Source organism: Spodoptera frugiperda, chromosome 26 (genome assembly GCF_023101765.2).
Source record: "Spodoptera frugiperda isolate SF20-4 chromosome 26, AGI-APGP_CSIRO_Sfru_2.0, whole genome shotgun sequence".
In the NCBI taxonomy this organism is placed as follows: Eukaryota; Metazoa; Arthropoda; class Insecta; order Lepidoptera; family Noctuidae; genus Spodoptera; species Spodoptera frugiperda.
Window position 1 is genome coordinate 6,540,098 of NC_064237.1, and position 20,463 is coordinate 6,560,560.

Here is a 20,463-nt window from a genome sequence, read left to right on the forward strand (position 1 = left end):
AAAATTAAATACCGATAAATGTTATTTAGCAAAGTACCTATTCTATTGTATATTAAATTTAGGATATGGAACCTAAGTTATCTCTTTATTTTCACGATAAAAATTAAGATATAAATAGATATCATATCATTTGATAGTTCGTTTTATACTTGTGTGGTGGTAGCCTATATTCGTTCAATGATACACTTGAGATGCTTGAGATAGCTGCAGGGTCAGAGCAGTACTGAAGGAAACAAGTCACTTATCAATTATAGTTTAATTACTGCTAATTCAATTAACAACAACATTTTACATTTATTGGTATAACGTAACAAATATGTACATATAACAATAATATCACACATTTTCGCTCACTTCTTTTTGTCATAACACGATTTTGATGGGTCTAAGAACACATCTAAAAGTTCTTTATCGTAAACTTTTTCTTCTTCATTATTATAATTTAAGGCTTCACAAACACGACATAGATGATAAGATTTTGTACCGAAGTACCCATGTTCATTGACAGTTTGGAAATGATTTCTCCATGTATGCATCGAAATAAGGAGATCAATACTTGATGCAATAGCCTTTATATTATTTGCTAGATTTTCTACATCCGTGTCCGCATCAGCGTATATGTAAGAATTCGGTGGTAACAGGGTTTCAACGTCTTCACGAGACGGTCCAAAAATAACTGGTATTGCGCCTTTCGAGTAAGCGTGGTAAAATGCCTTCTCAGTCAAGTATTGATAGCAACTCGTGTTTTCTAGCACTAAGTAGAAGAAATAGTTTGCTATTGGGTCACAATCTGACCTAAAATGTCCAGGGCAACTGAAAGAAAATAATATTTCATTAAATTTTCTGTAAGAAATATATGAAAACGGAAATGTATGCCATCTAAATTTTCATCATGCAGGTTTTTTTTTGAGGGAGGAAATCATCCAATGACTTCTCGCGCCTTGGGCGAGGCGAGAGGGAGTGTCAGACTCTTACTGACTAAAAACCACCCCGTTACTTCTCCTGCTTTTCGAGCCGGAGCCCCGGTAAACCCGCTAGGTAGTCCGCAGCGCCAGGACAGGACATGAATAATGCTTCAAAAAGCATTATTCAAGATCACTAGTTATAAGGACAACGGGCCAACCTTCTTTCCTTCTTTATGAAACTAAACGAAATGAAATGTACAACAACAAATTCACGCCTTTTATACCCGAAGGGGTAGGCAGAGGTGCAGATTACAGCACGTAATGCCGCTATATAATGTACACCCACTTTTCACCATTTGTGTTATAAGTCCCATGTAATAGGGGGTGAGCCTATTGCCTGGGCACAATACCAGACTCCGTGCTACTACTGAGAAATTTTCGAAAAACCGAAAAAAGCCCAGTAATACATTGCCCGACCAGGGGAATCGAACCCGAGATTTCTTGTCGGCAGTCGCACTTGCGACCACTCGACCAACGAGGCAGTCTTATAACATGTAAATAAAATGTATCTTTAACTTATTTACCCCATTCGAAGCTCTTTTTTGTCGGAACATTTTCCATAAATATCTACGTCGATGTACTTCTTCAATTTATTTAAAAAGTCATTTCTTGCTTTTACCATACAATTCGACATCAGCACTGCAACCATTTTGTCTGGTTTTTTTCGATCCCAGTTTGGTATCAATGCGGCAAAATCTGATAACGTATTATATTCATTTAGTACTGGTTTTGGTAAAATTACTGTTCGACCATACGGCACCGGTACGTCGGAGTCGCTCCTGTAAAAATAAATAAAAGAAGCTATTACTAACAAGTTTTAGTAACCTACACAAATAGCTATAAAAAAAATTCAGTCCCAAAAGAACCTACTTAAAATTTCGCATACATTTTTAGTTTTAGACCTCTCATTTCGACTGGGCGTTTCGTCAATGTCAATCACTATGATTAGGTATTTATAGACAGGATAATGGAAATCCCCCGCCCACTTCATAGTCTAGACGCGACGACTGGAATTGAAACTTAAAACGGGATATTTACCATGTTTTTCATTATTTGATCATGGCGCTTGCAACAGTGCCGAAATATCGGAAACTCATAAATAATGAAAAACATGGTAAATATCCCGTTTTAAGTTTCAATTCTAGTGTTAGTGACCATGTCAGTTTAAAAACTTATATCGCGACGACTGGAGTTACTTCTGCCATTGGCAACATGCCCCCAGTGTGTAAAAGGTCTCAACAACTTATTTTAAGGAAAAATAATCTAATTAATATTGTTTTTGATTTTTAGACTTTATATGTAGTTCGTAAGGTTTAAATTGCAAAGCCGTGGTAGGCAAAAAATACCTACATTAAAAATTTATACTAATATTATAAAGCTGAAGAGTTTATTTGTTTGTTTGTTTGAACGCGCTAATCTCCAGAACTACTGGTCCGATTTGAATAAATATTTTTGTGTTGAATAGTGCATTTACCGACAAAGGCTATAGGCTATAAAATATCACGCTATGACCAATAGGAGCCAAGCAGAGCGGGTGAAACCGCGCGGAAGTAGCTAGTAATCAATATTTACCTACCGATAATTCATGGACCAATTGAATACACCGTATAGAGTTTCCATCTTCGGAGCATGTTTAGCCAAAGTGAAGGCATGTCTTGGCGATTCGTCGTTCAAAAATATCCATCTCTGTTTAGGGTTCCGATTCTTCACTGTTGGTACCAATCCTCTTTGTATGTGAACGAGAACTGCGTCCGCTGTATCTATGATGCTGTCATCACCAGAAAATATGCAATTTTTCACACTGCAACCATCCAAAACGTCCTTTTCTTCTCTGTAAACAATATACGGTAATATTACTCGCTGTTAGATAATGGTTATGCGGGTTGCAATATGTAGTTATTGTGCGATAATAGTCATGACACTACCTATCTACATGGTTCTGATATTAATGTTAGGTTAACGCGTTTAAAATTACATCTATACCTAATAGGTTGACTTTGTACACATGATTTGCCTTTAGTCCCTGATGTAGATAACTCCGTACATAAACATAAACTCATAATGTGTATTCGGATAATATATGATCACACAAATGATACGCATTACACACGTAGCGTACACGATTCGACACAAACATACGTGAGTGGCGTTTCAAAATACGATATGTTCCACAGAAATGAAAATACTAAGGCTGTAAGATGTAATGTTTTCAAACAAACATGAAGTTTATTTATTTATTTCAACTCTTACAACTAACGTTACGGGTAAAATTATAACCTAATGCGTTAACGACTGATGGCGATACACTACTAACTTGAACACAACAATAACAATTTAACAATAATAACACTAACAACGATTGTTCAAAAATTCTTCAACGGGCCTCTGCGAGTTGGCTTCGGCCCCTCGTACGCCTTCCAAAGGTTCGGGACCCTGTGGTCCCGAGATAGGAATAGAACTAAAATAATAATAATAATGGTTTACATACCCTTCTTTCCCAAAGTTAAACACATGTCGCTGCTTCAGCCAATTCCAGTATCTCCAAACGAGCACGACGTATTGCCTTCCTGCATTAACGTTTGGGTTTGGTATTGGGTCCCCATGAAACAATATTCCGCCCAATACGGAGGTGGGCCAACTCTGAGGAATAAAGAAATTTGTTATTAGTTAAAATTTTAATAGACTATCGATTTCTTTTTTAAGTTTAAGGGCAAGCTAAACATGGTTTAGCTGCTTTCTATGTACTGTATTTTGTATCATATAATGGGGCTGTCATGTTCCTATTAGGAAAAAAACCCTAATAAAAATATAGATTAAAAACAAATAGACTATCGATTATCGATGACTATCTTCTACCAGCAGCTTGGCACGCTTTCACGTGGGATAAAGAGTATCGTATCCAAATTAGCTCATATCCTGTGTATACCAAGACAAATCAAGTTTCATATTTATAATTTTTACTGATAGGTATCTGACTAGTAGTCGTATATGGCAATAAGATCACACCCCAATATTAGTTTAATAACACTATTTTGCGGAAAAGTGGGTTTTGTGTATACTATAATAAAAAAAAGTATATTAACCAATCTTGACTCAAGCAATCTGCTGATCTTGATGAGTTGTCCCCAACTTTTTAATAAGCTGTGCAAAATCTATAGCTGGGCCACCACATTATGATAAGTATATTGACCGAATTGAATACATCCTAAAGCGTTTTGTAAAATATATTTGTTTTCGACTGAAAATCGATAAAAAAATTAAATATAGATAAAAATGCAAGTTATCTAATCTTTGCAAGGGATTTCCCTTGTATATTATTCCATAATCTTATATTAGAGATTTTGATTTAGATAATATTAGATAATAACAGGTAGCGGACTTTTTTTACTTTTTTCATTTATGTTAAAAATACTGTCTAACGATATCGACCGCCCTTTTTTTAAGGGGGAAAATCATCCAATGACTTCTCCCGCCTTGGGCGAGACGAGAGGAAGTGTCAGACTCTTACTGACTAAAAACCACCCCGTTCCTACTCTTGCTTTTCGAGCCGGAGCCCCGGGAAACCCGCTAGGTAGTCCGCAGCTCCGGAACTGGCATCATCATCTCATCCCATCCCCATCATACTGGGTCCATATTGACTGCCTTAATAAGTATATTGCAAAGACATTACTTCAATGTTTCCTTTAATCCAGTCAATTTAGACCTGAAAACAGTAATGAAAGAACAAAAATTCCGACAGAGCTGAATTTTGGTACAGACCTTTATTTTACTATAAAGATTAAAAATTTAAAAGTCCCCATCGATCCCATATGTGCTTCAAAAGTTATTCAAGGTCAAAGTTCAACATTTTAGGTTTTTTGAGTTTTTCTCAAAAACCGTAAGTTTTTTCAAAAAAATACCTCAGACCAAATTTGTAGATCTCAAAATTCTCTACAAAATGGTCCTTATAAGTTTTTCTATAAGTATTACCGTTTCTAAGATAGATTCGTGTGTCCCCACACACATTTTTCCACTTTGGAAGCGTCTAACTTTCAAACGATTGATTTTGACGAAAAGTGGTTTTAGAAACCTTAATGTCTTTTTTAAAGACCTATCCATAGACACCCATCACGGATATGTAAGCTGAAAAAAATTTTTTTTTAATCAGTTCCATGTATGGAGTGCCCCCTTTGCTTTTTAAATTTATAAATTTTTATTCAAAATTCGAATAGCGGTTACCGAAATACACCATCTTACAAAGTTTCAACTATGTAGGCCCAACAGTTTCGTGGCCCAACAGGCTGTGACATACGGACGGACGGACGGACGGACGGACAGACATTTATTTCTTGAGGAGAAAAAGCGTGACATCGCAATTCTATAAATATTGTAGATATTTATCGTATTGCTTAATATATTACGTCAACGTGTATTTACTTAAAATATGCGCTAGACATACCTAAGTAGTTGGCGGTCTATTAACAAATTGTACGTACATAACATAGAAATAGATTAACAAAAATTTAATAGCTATTACTGACTAGTCTAACTACGCTATATCTGATCTATGTATATTTTCTCATTACTTTTTTATCATCCACATGATAATGATAAGTTAGATAGTGAGCAATCATTTATTTATTTATTTATTTATATACTTGGAAAACCAATAGCTGCACAATTGGCCTAAGAAGGAACTTATATGTGACAAAAACCCAGTTACGTGTTTTTCACGATTAATAACAGGATATAGAAAAGTATAGCAACAAAATTATACACTACTAATGATAATTAAATATAGACAATATCTATTGCTGCACACATTAATACATTACGGACCGTCTAGGTACTATGAGTTAAAGAATTCAAGGTGCCTGTGTGCCACGAGTTTTATATTAAATAGGTTAAAAGAAAACTCTTTACATAGTTTATTGAAATCATTTCTTGCCCGCACATTTTACGAATTATTCATATAGTTGTTTAAGTAAAAAGGCATTGATACCAATTGGTGCTTTGAATCTAAATGATTTAGAGTAGTCCGGTCAATATACGATATCGAAATATAAAAATTTATAAATTTAAAAAGTAAAGGGGGCACTCCATACTTGGAACTGATTAAAAAAAAATTTTTTTTCAGCTTACATATCCGTGATGGGTGTCTATGGATAGGTCTTTAAAAAAGACATTAAGGTTTCTAAAACCACTTTTCGTCAAAATCAATCGTTTGAAAGTTAGACGCTTCCAAAGTGGAAAAATGTGTGTGGGGACACACGAATCTATCTTAGAAACGGTAATACTTATAGAAAAACTTATAAGGACCATTTTGTAGAGAATTTTGAGATCTACAAATTTAGTCTGAGGTATTTTTTCAAAAAACTTACGGTTTTTGAGAAAAACTCAAAAAACCTAAAATCTTGACCTTTGACCCCGAATAACTTTTGAAGCACATATGGGATAGATGGGGACTTTTAATATTTTAATCTTTATAGTAAAATAAAGGTCTGTACCAAAATTCAGCTCTGTCGGAATTTTTGATATTTCAATATCGTATATTGACCGGACTACTCTAAATCATTTAGATTCAGAGCACCAATAGGTATCAATGCCTTCTTCCTCCACCAACTATAGAAATAATTCGTATAATGTGCGAGCAAGAAATGATTTCAATAAACTCTGTTTCTTTTGACCTATTTAATATAAAACTCGTGGCACACAGGCACCTTGAATTCTTTAACTCATAGTACCTAGACGGTCCGTAATGTATTAATGTGTGCAGCAATAGATATTGTCTATATTTAATTATCATTAGTAGTGTATAATTTTGTTGCTATACTTTTCTATATCCTGTTATTAATCGTGAAAAACACGTAACTGGGTTTTTGTCACATATAAGTTCCTTCTTAGGCCAATTGTGCAGCTATTGGTTTTCCAAGTATATAAATAAATAAATAAATGATTGCTCACTATCTAACTTATCATTATCATGTGGATGATAAAAAAAAAGTAATGAGAAAATATAGATCAGATATGGCGATGTTAGACTAGTCAGTAATAGCTATTAAATTGTTAATCTATTTCTTTGTTATGTACCTACAATTTGTTAATAGACCGCCAACTACTTAGGTATGTCTAGCGCATATTTTAAGTAAATACACGTTGACGTAATATATTAAGCAATACGATAAATATCTACAATATTAATAGAATTGCGATGTCACGCTTTTTCTTCCCGAAAGGGTAAGCAGAGGAACGCTTTACAATGTACACTCACTTTTCACCATTTGTGTTATAAGTCTCATGTAATAGGGGGTAAGCCTATTGCCATATATTGGGTACAATTCCAGACTCCGTGCTACTACTGAGTAATTTTCGAAAAACCGAAAAATAACCAGTAATTCTTTGCCTGACCCGGGAATCGACCCCGAGACCTCTTGTCCGGCAGTCGCATTTGTGACCACTTGACCAATGAGGCAGTTATTTTTTAAATAATGTTCAAATACCATAAAAAATTAAATAATACTTTGCCTGGCCGGAAAATAGACCGCGAAGCAGTAAAAGCCGTGTAATTATAATACCACATGTAGGAATTTGTCACAGACTCGGTGTTGGTAAATAGGTATATTCATTTAGTTTCGCGTCTGGGTGAAATATTGATTTTTCTTTATCGATTTTCAAGGACAAGAGTAGTAGATAAAATTTTGTTGAAGCGAAAATTATTTCAGTCGGATAATTTTCGCTACAATGTTTCAGCAATATCTAAATGAAACAATTTACAAACACTGAGTATATACAAAAGTTGATTTCAAAATTAAAATTGAAGTAACCTAAATAAATTATGTCCTGAAAAATTCCTGAACTTCTAACATAAGTAAATAGATTCAGAGCACAGGAAAATTATTTCTAGAAAATTTATACTACTCTCTAACTATGGTGTCAAGGAATAAACACAATCATCGGATAGTCACAACAAATGCAGTCGTTGGCATTGTAATGTATGCATGCAAGAGACTGCTTGGCATTTTTAGAATTGTATACATACATGTAAAGGTATTTCGAACGAAGTCAAGAACTAGTAAAGGAAAAACTTAAAAAACAATAATAAAATATGACCATAGTACTTACCGCGCGAAGTGCATTGAAATTGAACGCGTTCGAATCATGCACATGATACATAAGTCTTTGAGCCTCTGAATATCCAACAAAATGATATACTAAAGGAACGATCACAGAAACACCGAATATGAACAAAAGAACAGTTTTATATGTAACTCTCCTAGTCAACATGTTGTTTTTAACTTAATTCTTTTCCCGTCCAAGTCACACAATAGACTAATATTAATATTTCCTGTTTACACTGATAATTTCAGTTACAAAGCCGCACTTCTTTTTCCAATACCACTTGTAACTTGTATTCATTTTACTTTGTACGTACACAAACATTAGAAAACACTTCTAGTGGAACATAAAACACACCATTTAGACCGTAATGAAAAGGAACTATGTAATTACATATGTGATACGATGTTTTAGACCTTAGCAGGTATTAGTCACACTATATACTGTGCCAGTCGTATGTTATGAGTTGGCCTGTATAGTGTATAGCTTCGTTAAGGTGACTGAAACACGAGTGTGCGCGGAATATGGCGAGCTGATGATAACATACACGTACATTGTTACCGAAACGTAAACTACGAATGGACATATAAGCCAAACAATAGCGGTGAAATCAGTTAAATTTGACCACGGACGTCCAATTCAATGATAAGATCGTTATCAATTTTTTGTGTAGATACTTATCAACTAGATGTAGAGACAATCGTTGCAAAGTAATGTATTTCACCTGTTTTTGACATTAGACAAGATCGTGGATATTGATAAAAATAAATATTACTTCACTTTTCATATTAGTACGACAGGAAAAATTAGTTAATTGTGTGAAACATTCTAAATATAACATTTTAGTACTAAAATTTGTTCATAGATTATGAATAGTAAGTAGTACCTACCTGTTTATTTATACAGCCTGTTTTTTTTATCACCAGCCAATTTTTTTCTGAGAGTTAGGTATCATTTAAACATTCCATTTTTAAATAAAAAAGGGTAAAAAATCATTTAAAGGATTCAAATTTCAAATTGACTTTGATTTCGAAAGTCAGTGTTTCTCATTATTGTTTATTTCTTATGTAAGACCGTCCCTAGTGTTCTTTTTAACCGATTTTCTTCAGTGAAGTCAGTTATTTATTTTTGTAAAAAGATTTTTTTATTTAAAAATGGAATGGTTGAATGATACCTAACTCTTGGAAAACATTTGGCTGATGATAAAAAAAACAGGCAGTACTTAAAAAACGTGGTTTTATATGCACTTCGAAGTGATAATATCAAAGATGTATGCTTAATAGTAAATGTAACATCCATATTTCGCCCGTTTTGTTATTAATCTCACGAAACGTGATGTTGAAGCTGCCAAATAACAACGGATGTGATTACAAAATAGTAACTGGCATATTTCAACAAGTATATTTTAATATTATACAGTTAGTATAGAGGTGAAATATTTTAAACATTTGATTAAAACCTTTCGTTCGACTTAAAAAAAGTTTTCAGTTTGACATGTATGTTTATATTTTTGTATGTTTGTCGGCAATTATGTAGCGATGGGCTGAAACAGTTTTATGCGGTTTTGAGAAAAGTGTTTGGTACGCTTTAGAGCAGATTTTGGAATTCTACCTACTCGACTTTATTTTTAACTAACTTCGAATTTGAAGTCGGTTTTTTCAAACATTGAAAATTATACTTCATACACTTAATACACACTAACGTATATATTTATTAACAATAGTTAAAGTATGAAAAATGAAAAAAATGAAAAAATGTTTATTAGTAAATCAAAAGTTAAGTGTTCACAATATTTATGATTGGAGTCCCCTTTTAAGCATACAGTGCCTGGCGTATATAACCATGGATATTGGTATATAAGTTACGTTTATAATTAATTGCAATAAAAATCAAAGATCGTTATCATTCGATAAATTCGTTTCATACTTAGTAAACAGTATTAAGTACTTATCCTAATAGATAAAAAATATTTTGTTATGTTAAACGATTTTAATGACTGCTGTTCTACCAATTAAGCCTTCTTATTCGATAACCTAAAGCTGGGTGGTTGAGGTCATAGAAAAAATATTTAATAAGAGGAAATCCAATGACTTCTCCCGCCTTGGGTGAGGCGAGAGTGAGAGTGATTCTGTCTCTGACTAAAAACACCCCGTTGCTTCTTCTGCTTTAAACCGGAGACCCGGTCAGCTTCGGATCGGGCATCAGCCCTACTGGGCCTCATCTGCGATGATCTGGCTCTTTAAGGCGCGCGCGGAACGCGACGTACCGTACGCACGGGTTTGGTTCTGGTCGGGCGGAGTCTTTCCTACAGCGGCTAGGGCTTCGCCTCCTCCGTAGCTTGCGTGACTGCTTCGCAGAAGGAAGTGACGGCGTCCCATTTCCCTCGCTCCGCACCATGGCCTGAACCAGAACCGGACGCAAGAGGTTGCCGTCGCCGATCACATCCTTAAAGACACGGCTGTGCTCAGCCCATGCAGCCCATGCACACCGCCACCGTATGCTCCACACACTAAAATAATGAAAAACATATACCAAAAGATACCCTCTCTCCAAAACTCTTTACACCTGTACCTACTAGAGGAAATTTTTAAAATGTTTAACATAAGGGACAAAAGACAGAGCAACCTTAGATTTGTTGACGACATCGTACTGTTTCAGACAACCCGACCGACTGGGAAAACCCAAAACAAACACGTGTTGTTTGTTTAGGTAAAAAAATACAAACGGGGCAAGTAAATTAAAAATTAGTAAATTAGCAATTTTAATTACTGCTTACAAATCGACGGGAAAATACGTAGCGTCCCATTACTTTAAAGTAGCACATCATTCCAACACCGTCGACGCAGCAAACAAAATATTATGTTGATTCCATCATTACACTGGCTCGACGCAATAAACATTAGCATGAAATTACCTTTAAAATGATATATTTAAACAATGTATTAGCATATTACGAGGCTGGCTATAGAAATTAAATCACAATGTAAATCCCTGTAATATCATTTGCGCTGCGCTTGCCCAGCCTTTTCCAGACAATCCCTCTTTAGGGTTCCGTATCCATAGGGTAAAAACCGGACCCTGTTACTAAGACTTCTTTGTCTCTTCTATTCGTCACTCTATCACCAAACTGTGTCTCAAGAACCGTAATGCTAAACAGTTGATTTTTTTACGAATAATCTAAGCATTACAAATGCTTCTACAACAAAAATACTAAAAACAAATTTAAAAAATATTCTTTTTTTTTAAAAAAAAACGTTGCCCCACACTAGGATTTTCTCCTGTGTCGTGGGTGCGTTTACAAACATACAAGTTCACATACACATGACACCCAGACCCGAAACAACAATTTGTGGATCACTCAAAGAGTTGCTCCGTGCGGGAATCGAACCCGCTACCCGTTGCGCGGCAGCCAGTTGCCCAGCCACCGCACCAACCGTGCAGTCAGTCAATCGGCTCTCATACAACAAACGCGATTAATTGCCCCTTTTTGAACGTTTACCTAGTCAATAGTACGCAACCCGACACGCGCGAATCTGACTCGCACTTGGCCTGTTTTTATTCACTTTATTGTGATACAGCAAGTCCGCCATTACAAAAATAGCCGAGAGACTAAAAGGATAATTAAATTGTGAAAATGTTTTCCACTTTATTCGGCATTGCTTTATTTTGAGCCTTGAATAAAGTCCACGTTTTGTTTTTCTGACACCCTCACTGCCCTCACAGGGATTTACTAAAGTTTTACGATTCAGATTACACACAGGGATTTAGGTACAGATTACTACTGTGCATCACTGTATGGAAATTAGAAACTTGAATGAATCATGTCATTAGCAATACACGGTCGTATTTTCTAGATTATACCAAACCATAGGTACTGTTCTGTACAAATAAAATTCAGATTAAAAAAAATCTTATTAAAACGCATAGATAGTTTTTGATATTCTTAGCGATATCGGTGTGCTACATATTATTATAATATGATGGTATTGTTTTTTTACACGTTGTCCCGCACTAGGATTTTCTTCTGTGTCGTGGGTGTATTTACAAACATACAATTTCACATACACATGACACCCAGACCCGAAACAACAATTTGTAGATCACACAAAGAGTTGCTCCGTGCAAGCAGCTGGTTGCCCAGACGCCGCGTTAACTTACACATTTATGCATAAACTCTTTTATTACAAGTGATACAAATAATTAATTATAAAATACAATGTAATAATTCTATATTGTTTTTCTAGCATTTAATAGATAATAAATAGTAGTACAGCCTATAATGCCTGTACCAATACAGGCGCAAATTAATAATTTATTTTGGAATCTCAATACTTATTCTCAATTCAAATACAAAAAAAAACATGAACAATAAATAATATTTCAATTAAACTTATCAAATGTTCTCTCTAAAACAATTTAGTTTGAGCCCAACCATTATATTAAGTTTATAAAGAGATAACAAGTGGTATTATCAAAAGTTTCATAAAATTATACTTACGCATTTACCTATCTATGGATTTGTCTGTCAGCTGTAGTCCTATGGATATTCTAAAGTAGTTCAGTATGTAGTTACCACGTTTCTTTTTAAACGACTTCAAAAAAGGAGGTTCTCAGTTTGACCTGTATAATATGTATGATTGTGCGCGATTATCTGGCGTTTGGCTGAACCGATTTTCAGCATAGTATTCTTCAGACTTAAGAGAAGAACTTAAAAAAATGGAAATGGTAAAGAAAAAGAAGTCGGTTCTCTATTAAAAAATATGCTTTAATAATCAAACTTACCAACTAAAATATCTTCCTTCATTTAATCCAGTTTAAAGTGGAAAAATGTAAATAACAAAGCACTAATATAATTAATTAGGTACCCAAAATTTTAATCTCTAATTACATTATTAGCTGAGATAGACAACAAACTGCGGCAAACATTAAAATCTTTAGTAAAGTCGGGCTCCCAATTTAATCCTCATTTAAGCCTTTTATGAGCATCCTTGTATTTCTTAAAACAATTAATGTTGTTTCCTATCTACGTAATGCTAAGAGAAGTTTTCTCAAAGGCTTAACATGGCTGTCGTTTCCGTAAGGATTAGCCAAACTACTTTGTTACTGCTGCTCTCCTGTGATATTTGTCGGCACAACGTTGTTTAATGAATAAAAGGATAAAACAGATAAGCCCTACTTATTAATTTAAATTTAAACAAACTTTTTTAGTTCTAGAACTAGTTTGTAGAACATGTGAGAGAGTCATGCTTCGGCACGAACGGGCCGACTCGATATCACGGCCATACAGAAAACCGACGTGAGAGAACGCTTCTTCTCAATCCCAGATTCTCCAACCCTTACCCCCAAAAGGCCGGCAGCGCAGTTGTAACGCCACTAGTGTTTCGCATAGTCCATGGACGGCAGAGATTGCTCACCATCAGAGTGCCAAGCACGAATAACTATCGCATTCGTAATGTAAACGTATCGAGATGACGATACGTCATGAGACGTTAACGGAGTGTGGCAGCACGAAGCCTATTCTTTCAACTATCGAGAGCTCGAATCCAATTCGATAGTGACGTCATGCTAATGTAAACTAGAGAAGCAGCCAAGTGAACGATTTGAATGACTTGTTGAGCATAAAGATTTCGTCTGAAAACTAAATTAAATTTATATATATATTTCAACCTTTGTCTACACGTTTTATGAAATAATATTTATTAAATAAATATTAATTATGTGCAAAAAGTTCTTAAAGCGAGTTAAGAGAAATATAACGTGACATTATCTATGAAAAAAAAATAAGTACTTAGTTAGAACGTCGTATTTGACATCACCGCCGACGTTTGTCATTTGCCGGTTGTTTGTTTGTTATTTTATCATATACAATGTTGATTCAACTCCAATGTGAGCTAATGGTGGAATTTATGCAAAAGTAAGTAAAGATTTCTAAATGTTTCTTTGATTAGCCCCTTTTTTATGTGATGGACAATAATTTAACAGAGATTTGTCTAAACCCTCCCCGGGGTGGCAGTTACTAGTGGTTTGCACTGGAGCGAAATCTGGCGTACCGGCGAAATTCACTGGTGATTTGCCGATCTCCGGAGATTCACCGGTGATAACCGGTGATGAAAACCATTAATTTCAAATCAAGTTTTTATTAATTGAAAAACAAAACAGAATAGATAATTGGACTTCAACGAACCCTGAACTCTTTGGAAAGCTAGTAGCAAGTGAATTGAACCACATAAACGGCCAGGAGCGCTCTGAGTTGATGACCGAAATAAATAATATTCGAAAGAAGCAAATCAGTAAATAAATTATCTTATTTATGTATTAAATTAAAAACTGATGGTTAATAAATATTTATATTATTTTAGTAGTATTAATATACTATTGAAAAATAATCTTTTTTTACATAAAAATATTCCAGTTAGATATAATACGATCACTGGAGTTTAATCGGTTAACAACCGATTGATTTCAATCGAGTACTTTTACTGGTATATTACCGGTTATTCTCCGGTACTCACTGCTCCGGTGCAAACCCCTAGCAGTTACATTCAGGCTAAATGGAAGGAGCCATTCAGGCAGCAGCGGATACTTAAACAATGTTTGTAATGTAATATTTGATGTATTATCTTTTTACAGATTGGAATATTTGTGGGACCAGTCCAATATTACTGGGAGCAGTGGGCCTACTGTATTCCTACCACACCACTCACTGTTCCTCACGAAGTCTACCCTTCGCCAGCGCCTCCACCAACACCACCGATCCTCCATCCGAGGAAGATAGCTGGAATCCTCCACCAGTGAAAAAACCTAAAGCGAGTTTGATTAAAATGTGTATAGAGAATGACAAGAATGCTATGCTAAGGAGCGTGAGAAAGCGTCTCCCCTAATAAAATGGAATTAAATTAATTAAATAAATTGTAAAAATCCACTTTGCTGTGCCCGACAGGGTCCATAATTGATTCTATGTTTAACATACCAACTGTTTTTATGTACACATTATGGCATGCAATAAAGTATTGAGTATTGAGAAAGTTAGTATTTTTTATTAGTTGATTATTTTTTATAACTTACTGTTAATTTTATATTTATTTCAATTTTTCTGTTTTTATGTTATTTTAAAATATTATCAAAATATTGTTAATGGCATTGTATTTATAATAATTATTCTAACTGTGTCAATACTGTGAATGTGATGCATGTCTATAAATTGACATAAGCACATGATCTTGTGTCTTCATCTTGTTTTTCATTAATGTCTTATAATAATAAATAAATAAATAAAATATTATTGGGATTAAGATTAGGATAAAATAGTTTAAGTTAGTTATATATGTATATACATTTTATTAACTATAAAAAGAGGATTTTGTACAAAAAAGTAATAAAACACTTGAAATAACTATGGAGTCTATTTATTCTGTCCACCAAAATGTTTTTTAGTAGTAGTTTTCTTTACTTATTTCCTATTACTGTGGATTACATCCTTCGGCACGAATGGGCTGGCTCGACCGGAGTGATACCACGGTTTCACAGATAACCGACGTGAAACAGCGCTTGCGTTGTTTTGTTGTGTGAGTGAGGTTATCGGAGGCCCAATTTCCCCCTTTCTAATGTTCCCAATCCCCGATTCCCCAACAACCCTTAAACGTATTCGTTGTTGTTGGTACAATCGTTGTTAACGATCGTAAGTACTTGTTGTAGGTACTTTGTTGGTACAACGACGGTCTTGGCATTTTATAAAAATCACTGCAAGCACTCACTGACTTCACAATATAATAATTTTTGTATTATTACAAATTTCGATACCTTTCTCACCGACAAATTCTCAGTGACAAATGTTTCGATAGCCAGCTTTCGAAATTTACGTTACCGTACGTCAAAAGCTCGTTCGTGCTTCCAATTTGTGTCAAAATGGTCTAGGTTTCGATACCAATACGATACGATTACTATACGATAGTTGTCAAAAACATTCGTGCTTGCGACACTTAGTTCCTTTTACGCACGATAGGGGCGCTGTTCAAATCTCATAGAAAATTCTTTCGATTGCGATACGAATACTTTCTCGATAGTTTTCGTGCTTAGCACACAGGTGATCCGTCTGCTCGTTTACCGGCTTATAACATAAAAAACAGAAAATTCTTTTGAATTTCAAACTGTTATTCTGAGATCCCTTCTTTATCGTCTACCAAAGACCTTGTGAAATTCAAATAAAACAGCGTGTAACATTAACATTGAAGCTTCTCAAATCTCTTTCTCCACTTTACATTCCCTGTTTAACACCTTCAACAATACAAGTAATAAAAACAAACTTGTATCATAATTCAAAGGGACCAGTCTCTCCCTTGAATAACAATGCGATGAAATTTATTACTCAATGAACAGTGGATTTATATTTCTTCAGAAAGATCCCCCAGAGTAAACTTTCAAAACTCGAAATGATTTACAGACTCAAGGAAATGTAGGTCCAGCATATACCAATTTGCCTAGATAAATTACTAATAATTATGCTAATTCATTAAAAAAAACATTTTACATTGATTTTTAGGTACCTACCTACAATGTCTACCTAGGTCTACCTATAATGTAACAAACATGTAGGTACCATACTACAATATTATCTTATTTTTGTCGTAACACTATTTTGAATAAATAGAAAATTTAAATAGGAAACAAATTTAAATGTTTTACTTTTTTAACCCCTCATTATTTGAAATTGATTAATCTAATGAAACATTTGAAGCTGCAAGATAACAACGGATGTGATTACAAAATAGTAACGGACATTTTTAAACAAGCATTTAGGGTGCGTTGGGGTAACATCGGACGGATTTTCGAATAGTTGCAAGGATGTTGCAAAAACTTTATTATCTCAATTTTGGTACACAGTAGATTAATGAAAAATAGTGGAAACGAATAATGATTAAACACAGTGTTATTTACAATTTAATTTATTTATAAATACTCAATACTTTTTGCTTTACAAGCCTATAAAATCAGGACAATTTTTTTTTGATGTGATGACGATTTGGCCATCATGGGGTAAGTTCGGACAACGATTTTAAATAATTTCTAGTGCTAGGAGCACAAGGTGTATAAAAGGAACGTAGCCGATCTTTCCTGTACTTTAACATGAAATCACAAAAATTTACCTAAAACAACAAATATAGATGTTCCAAATGATTCTATTTTTTTTCGTTTAATTTGTCCGATCTTACCCCGCATACCAAATTTCAAAGAAATTGAGTTTCTCAAAGTTTAGATTTATCCACAAGCATTTTTGAAGTGGCTGCATACGTGAGTTCTTTATTATTTATTTGCTGCATGGCTTATTCCAGCGCTTCTTTTGTATAAGAAGTGGCCCGCAAAGAGGTTCGGGAGTATTTACGTGGCAACTGAAGATTGGAAAATCAGCCCTAAGTAATTATTTAAAATTAAATTAAAATCATTTGTAACAAAAGTTTGACAATCACTGCCCATTTTCGAATAAGGATATTTTTGTCTGATCTTTACCCGACATGGGTAACACCGGATTTCAGCCTACAGAGGTAGTAGACAAATCTGGATTAGTTTTATCATATTATCATTGCTCAAAACTTAGTATTTAAGCAAAAACATGTCAAAATAAGCTATACTTTTGCTAAAATATGCAAATAAAAATGTAGGTGAAAGACCGGATAAACAAATATTTTATAAAATTTGCCTTTTTCTAAAACAGCGCGGATACACGTCTGTGTTGACCGGAGCGAGTGGTGGTCACCGCGGGGTTGGGCGGGACTTAATGACGTGCCACGCAATGTGATCAGCATTAAAAAATATAGCCAAATAAGTGAGATATTTGATTTGTACGTTCTTACCCCTCCGCCGATCTTACCCCAACGCACCTTATATAATTATAATAACATTAGGTATACCAACTGCTGAAATATTTTAAACTTCTTTTTATACTAACCTTCTAATCAACATACAACAGAGGCGAGTGGGTAAAAAACGGAAGGAGAAGCCCAACGCATCTACAGCAACGTAGCGTAGCACATTTCTGGTGGATAAGCACCCTGGAAGACTTCTGGATACCATAAAGATAATAGGCCTCTGCTAAACAGTTTACAAAAAGTGCTTAATTATTGTATAAGTAATAATTTCTAGATCGGCCGATTTATCGACTTCTTGAAATCGTGAAAAATGTGATGATTAGTCATATTGTGACTCATTGAATGAGTATTGATTACGTAATGATTGCAAAAAAAAACTAACATACCTTCCCATTTGAACTAATCGTGTGTACCTGATTAGCACGTCTTAATAACGATCATAAAACAGTTACCTACCTATCGACTAAGTAGGTAAAGGTACACGGAAATCGAAACAAAAAGTTCTTAATCGATACTCGCACTTGTTACGATTACAATACATTCATATAAATGCATCAATATTATAGACAACTATGATAACTTCAACTTTTATTTAATGGCTTCATCATAAAATAGACTCTACAGACCTAAATAATTGTACTCTCTTTTATCTAAATACCTGCATTTTGTACATTAAATTGATTTTACAGGTACGTTTTTAATGGGACAAGCCCGCTGCAATCTCCCAAAACCGCTGCAACTCCTGTAAGCCAGGGTCTACAGAAGATACAATAATGAAAACACCGGAATACTCAAATCATGGAACATGAATAACTGTCTAGGATCCCGCGACGAAATAAATCAGAAGATATTATTAGAGGAAACGAAAAAAATTATAGCTTTCACTTGCCTCGGTGAATTTAAACGCAGAGACAGAATGACTTAAGCCTAAACGCACAAAAGAGACTGCACGGCTGTGAGATAAAGATATACTGTTGTACTAAGGTTGTTGTAATAATGAGGTTGGTACTGTTGCACATTTCTGAACTAGAAGCACAGTAGGAAAATTATTATATATTTTTTTCAGAAGTAGATACAGACATTACTAGCTCCAGTTTCCTCTGCTGCTCAGCTCCTGTTGGTCTTAGCGCGGTCGCGTCAGCTACGACTCAAGAGGACCGCGCGGTGGCCACCCACTGTCGCCTTTTTTTTGTACTGACGTTTTGAAATATATCATACGGTGTAGGAATTAAAGTTCAAATTAAAATGTCAGGTAAATGGCTAGATTGTCGTGGTGCTTTAAGTGTGTTAAGACATTAATTCCGCTATCGTATATGTTGTGACTACTCTATCAATGACGCAGTAAAACATTTTCCATTACCATATTATCGGCCAGCGTCAGTTTTTTAATAGGTTTGCTGTACGTAGGCTAAGTTAAACCAGCACGTTTAATTAAGGTTTTATCACTATTGCTTGAAGTTAAGTACTGTGATGTTAATTTTAATACTTTGTATGTATCTTTAGTTGCCTACGTAGGTTCATACTTACGTAAGTATTGTTTTTCATTTAGGTAGGTACTATAATAAACTTTAAACTTTAGAAAATGGCAAAATTATCTAAACGATAAATTGACGATGTACCTGGTTAATTAAGTACCAATTTACCATACAGACTAATAAAAGCTTCTAAAATAAAATATTTAAATGTTATTTATTTTAATTGCCTAGGTATGGTTACGTACGTATTGTTGTACCTAGATAAATTAAAAACTACTGCATTGGTAAGACTGTAAGTAAATTGGAGTTGCTGATAACATTAACATGGAAAATGCATAAATATCATCAGACCATCTGACCTTGAAGTAGTTCGTACTTTTGTACCTACCTATGTAAATACTAGCTTTTGCCCGCAGCTTGGGTTATGATGTGAGTTAGGACATGATGCGTGATTTGTTGTTACTCGCAAAATAATAAGTACCAATACAACCAACCAATCCTACCTACCAATTTTTATAGTTCTACCTTTTAAACAGATACCTACTATCCCGCTCCATTTTAGAAAAGTGGGGGGTTTAGGGAATGACATCTCGATGTCGCGAAAATAAATGTTGTCACTTTTTAGGGAAATTAATCTCAGTTGAAACATAAGTTAGGTCTCACGAAATTAAACCTATTTTTTTAAATATTTTTTGTTTTGCCTGCAATATATTCTAATAACGGTGCAAATAAACTGGTATTCTTTCTTTCTATCTTTCGAAAACAAAGCATTTATTATCAACTTTATTGTCTGAAGTCTGTAAATAGCTGTACAGGTACCTACGTTATATTTATTCAGTTGTGTATTGAAAATTATCAACAGTCCTACCTAGTATCGATGGTTTCAATTGCAACGTGTTATCAATTAGCTATAATATGTTCTAGAATTTACAATAAATAAATAAACTAGTTATAGGTAGTTAACATCGAGGCAATGTGACATAGGACAGTAAATATGTGCTATATGTAAAATTGTGGAGTGTCTGTTTGTAATATTGAAATAACCGCTTTTTATTACATGCATAA

At 34.5% G+C, this 20,463-nt stretch overlaps 1 protein-coding gene and 1 long non-coding RNA gene across 2 annotated transcripts; one reads left to right on the plus strand and one right to left on the minus strand.

The window, feature by feature from the left end:
* Window positions 1-241: 241 nt before the first annotated feature.
* On the minus strand, window positions 242-8,648 carry LOC118264189 (4-galactosyl-N-acetylglucosaminide 3-alpha-L-fucosyltransferase 9). The gene is made up of 5 exons (XM_035576616.2): window positions 8,067-8,648; window positions 3,454-3,605; window positions 2,542-2,796; window positions 1,490-1,744; window positions 242-813 (listed from the first exon to the last, which is right to left on the minus strand). Exons 1-5 carry the CDS (start codon window positions 8,226-8,228, stop codon window positions 351-353), a joined length of 1,287 nt encoding a protein of 428 aa, XP_035432509.2. The 5' UTR covers window positions 8,229-8,648; the 3' UTR covers window positions 242-350.
* A 5,218-nt stretch (window positions 8,649-13,866) lies between these two features.
* LOC126912534 (uncharacterized) lies at window positions 13,867-15,085 on the plus strand. The gene is made up of 2 exons (XR_007707253.1): window positions 13,867-13,974; window positions 14,691-15,085. It is a non-coding gene; the product is annotated as an uncharacterized LOC126912534 (long non-coding RNA).
* The last annotated feature ends 5,378 nt before the right edge of the window (window positions 15,086-20,463 follow it).

What these genes read in the sequence shown, in the direction of transcription:
- LOC118264189 (XM_035576616.2), bottom strand. Translation starts at nt 8,228, where the DNA reads ATGTTGACTAGGAGAGTTACATATAAAACTGTTCTTTTGTTCATATTC. An exon ending in ATTTCAATGCACTTCGCGCG is followed by an intron (nt 3,606 to 8,066) that starts GTAAGTACTATG and finishes TTTATTCCTCAG; the next exon opens with AGTTGGCCCACCTCCGTATT. An exon ending in AAAAAAGAGCTTCGAATGGG is followed by an intron (nt 814 to 1,489) that starts GTAAATAAGTTA and finishes ATTTTCTTTCAG; the next exon opens with TTGCCCTGGACATTTTAGGT.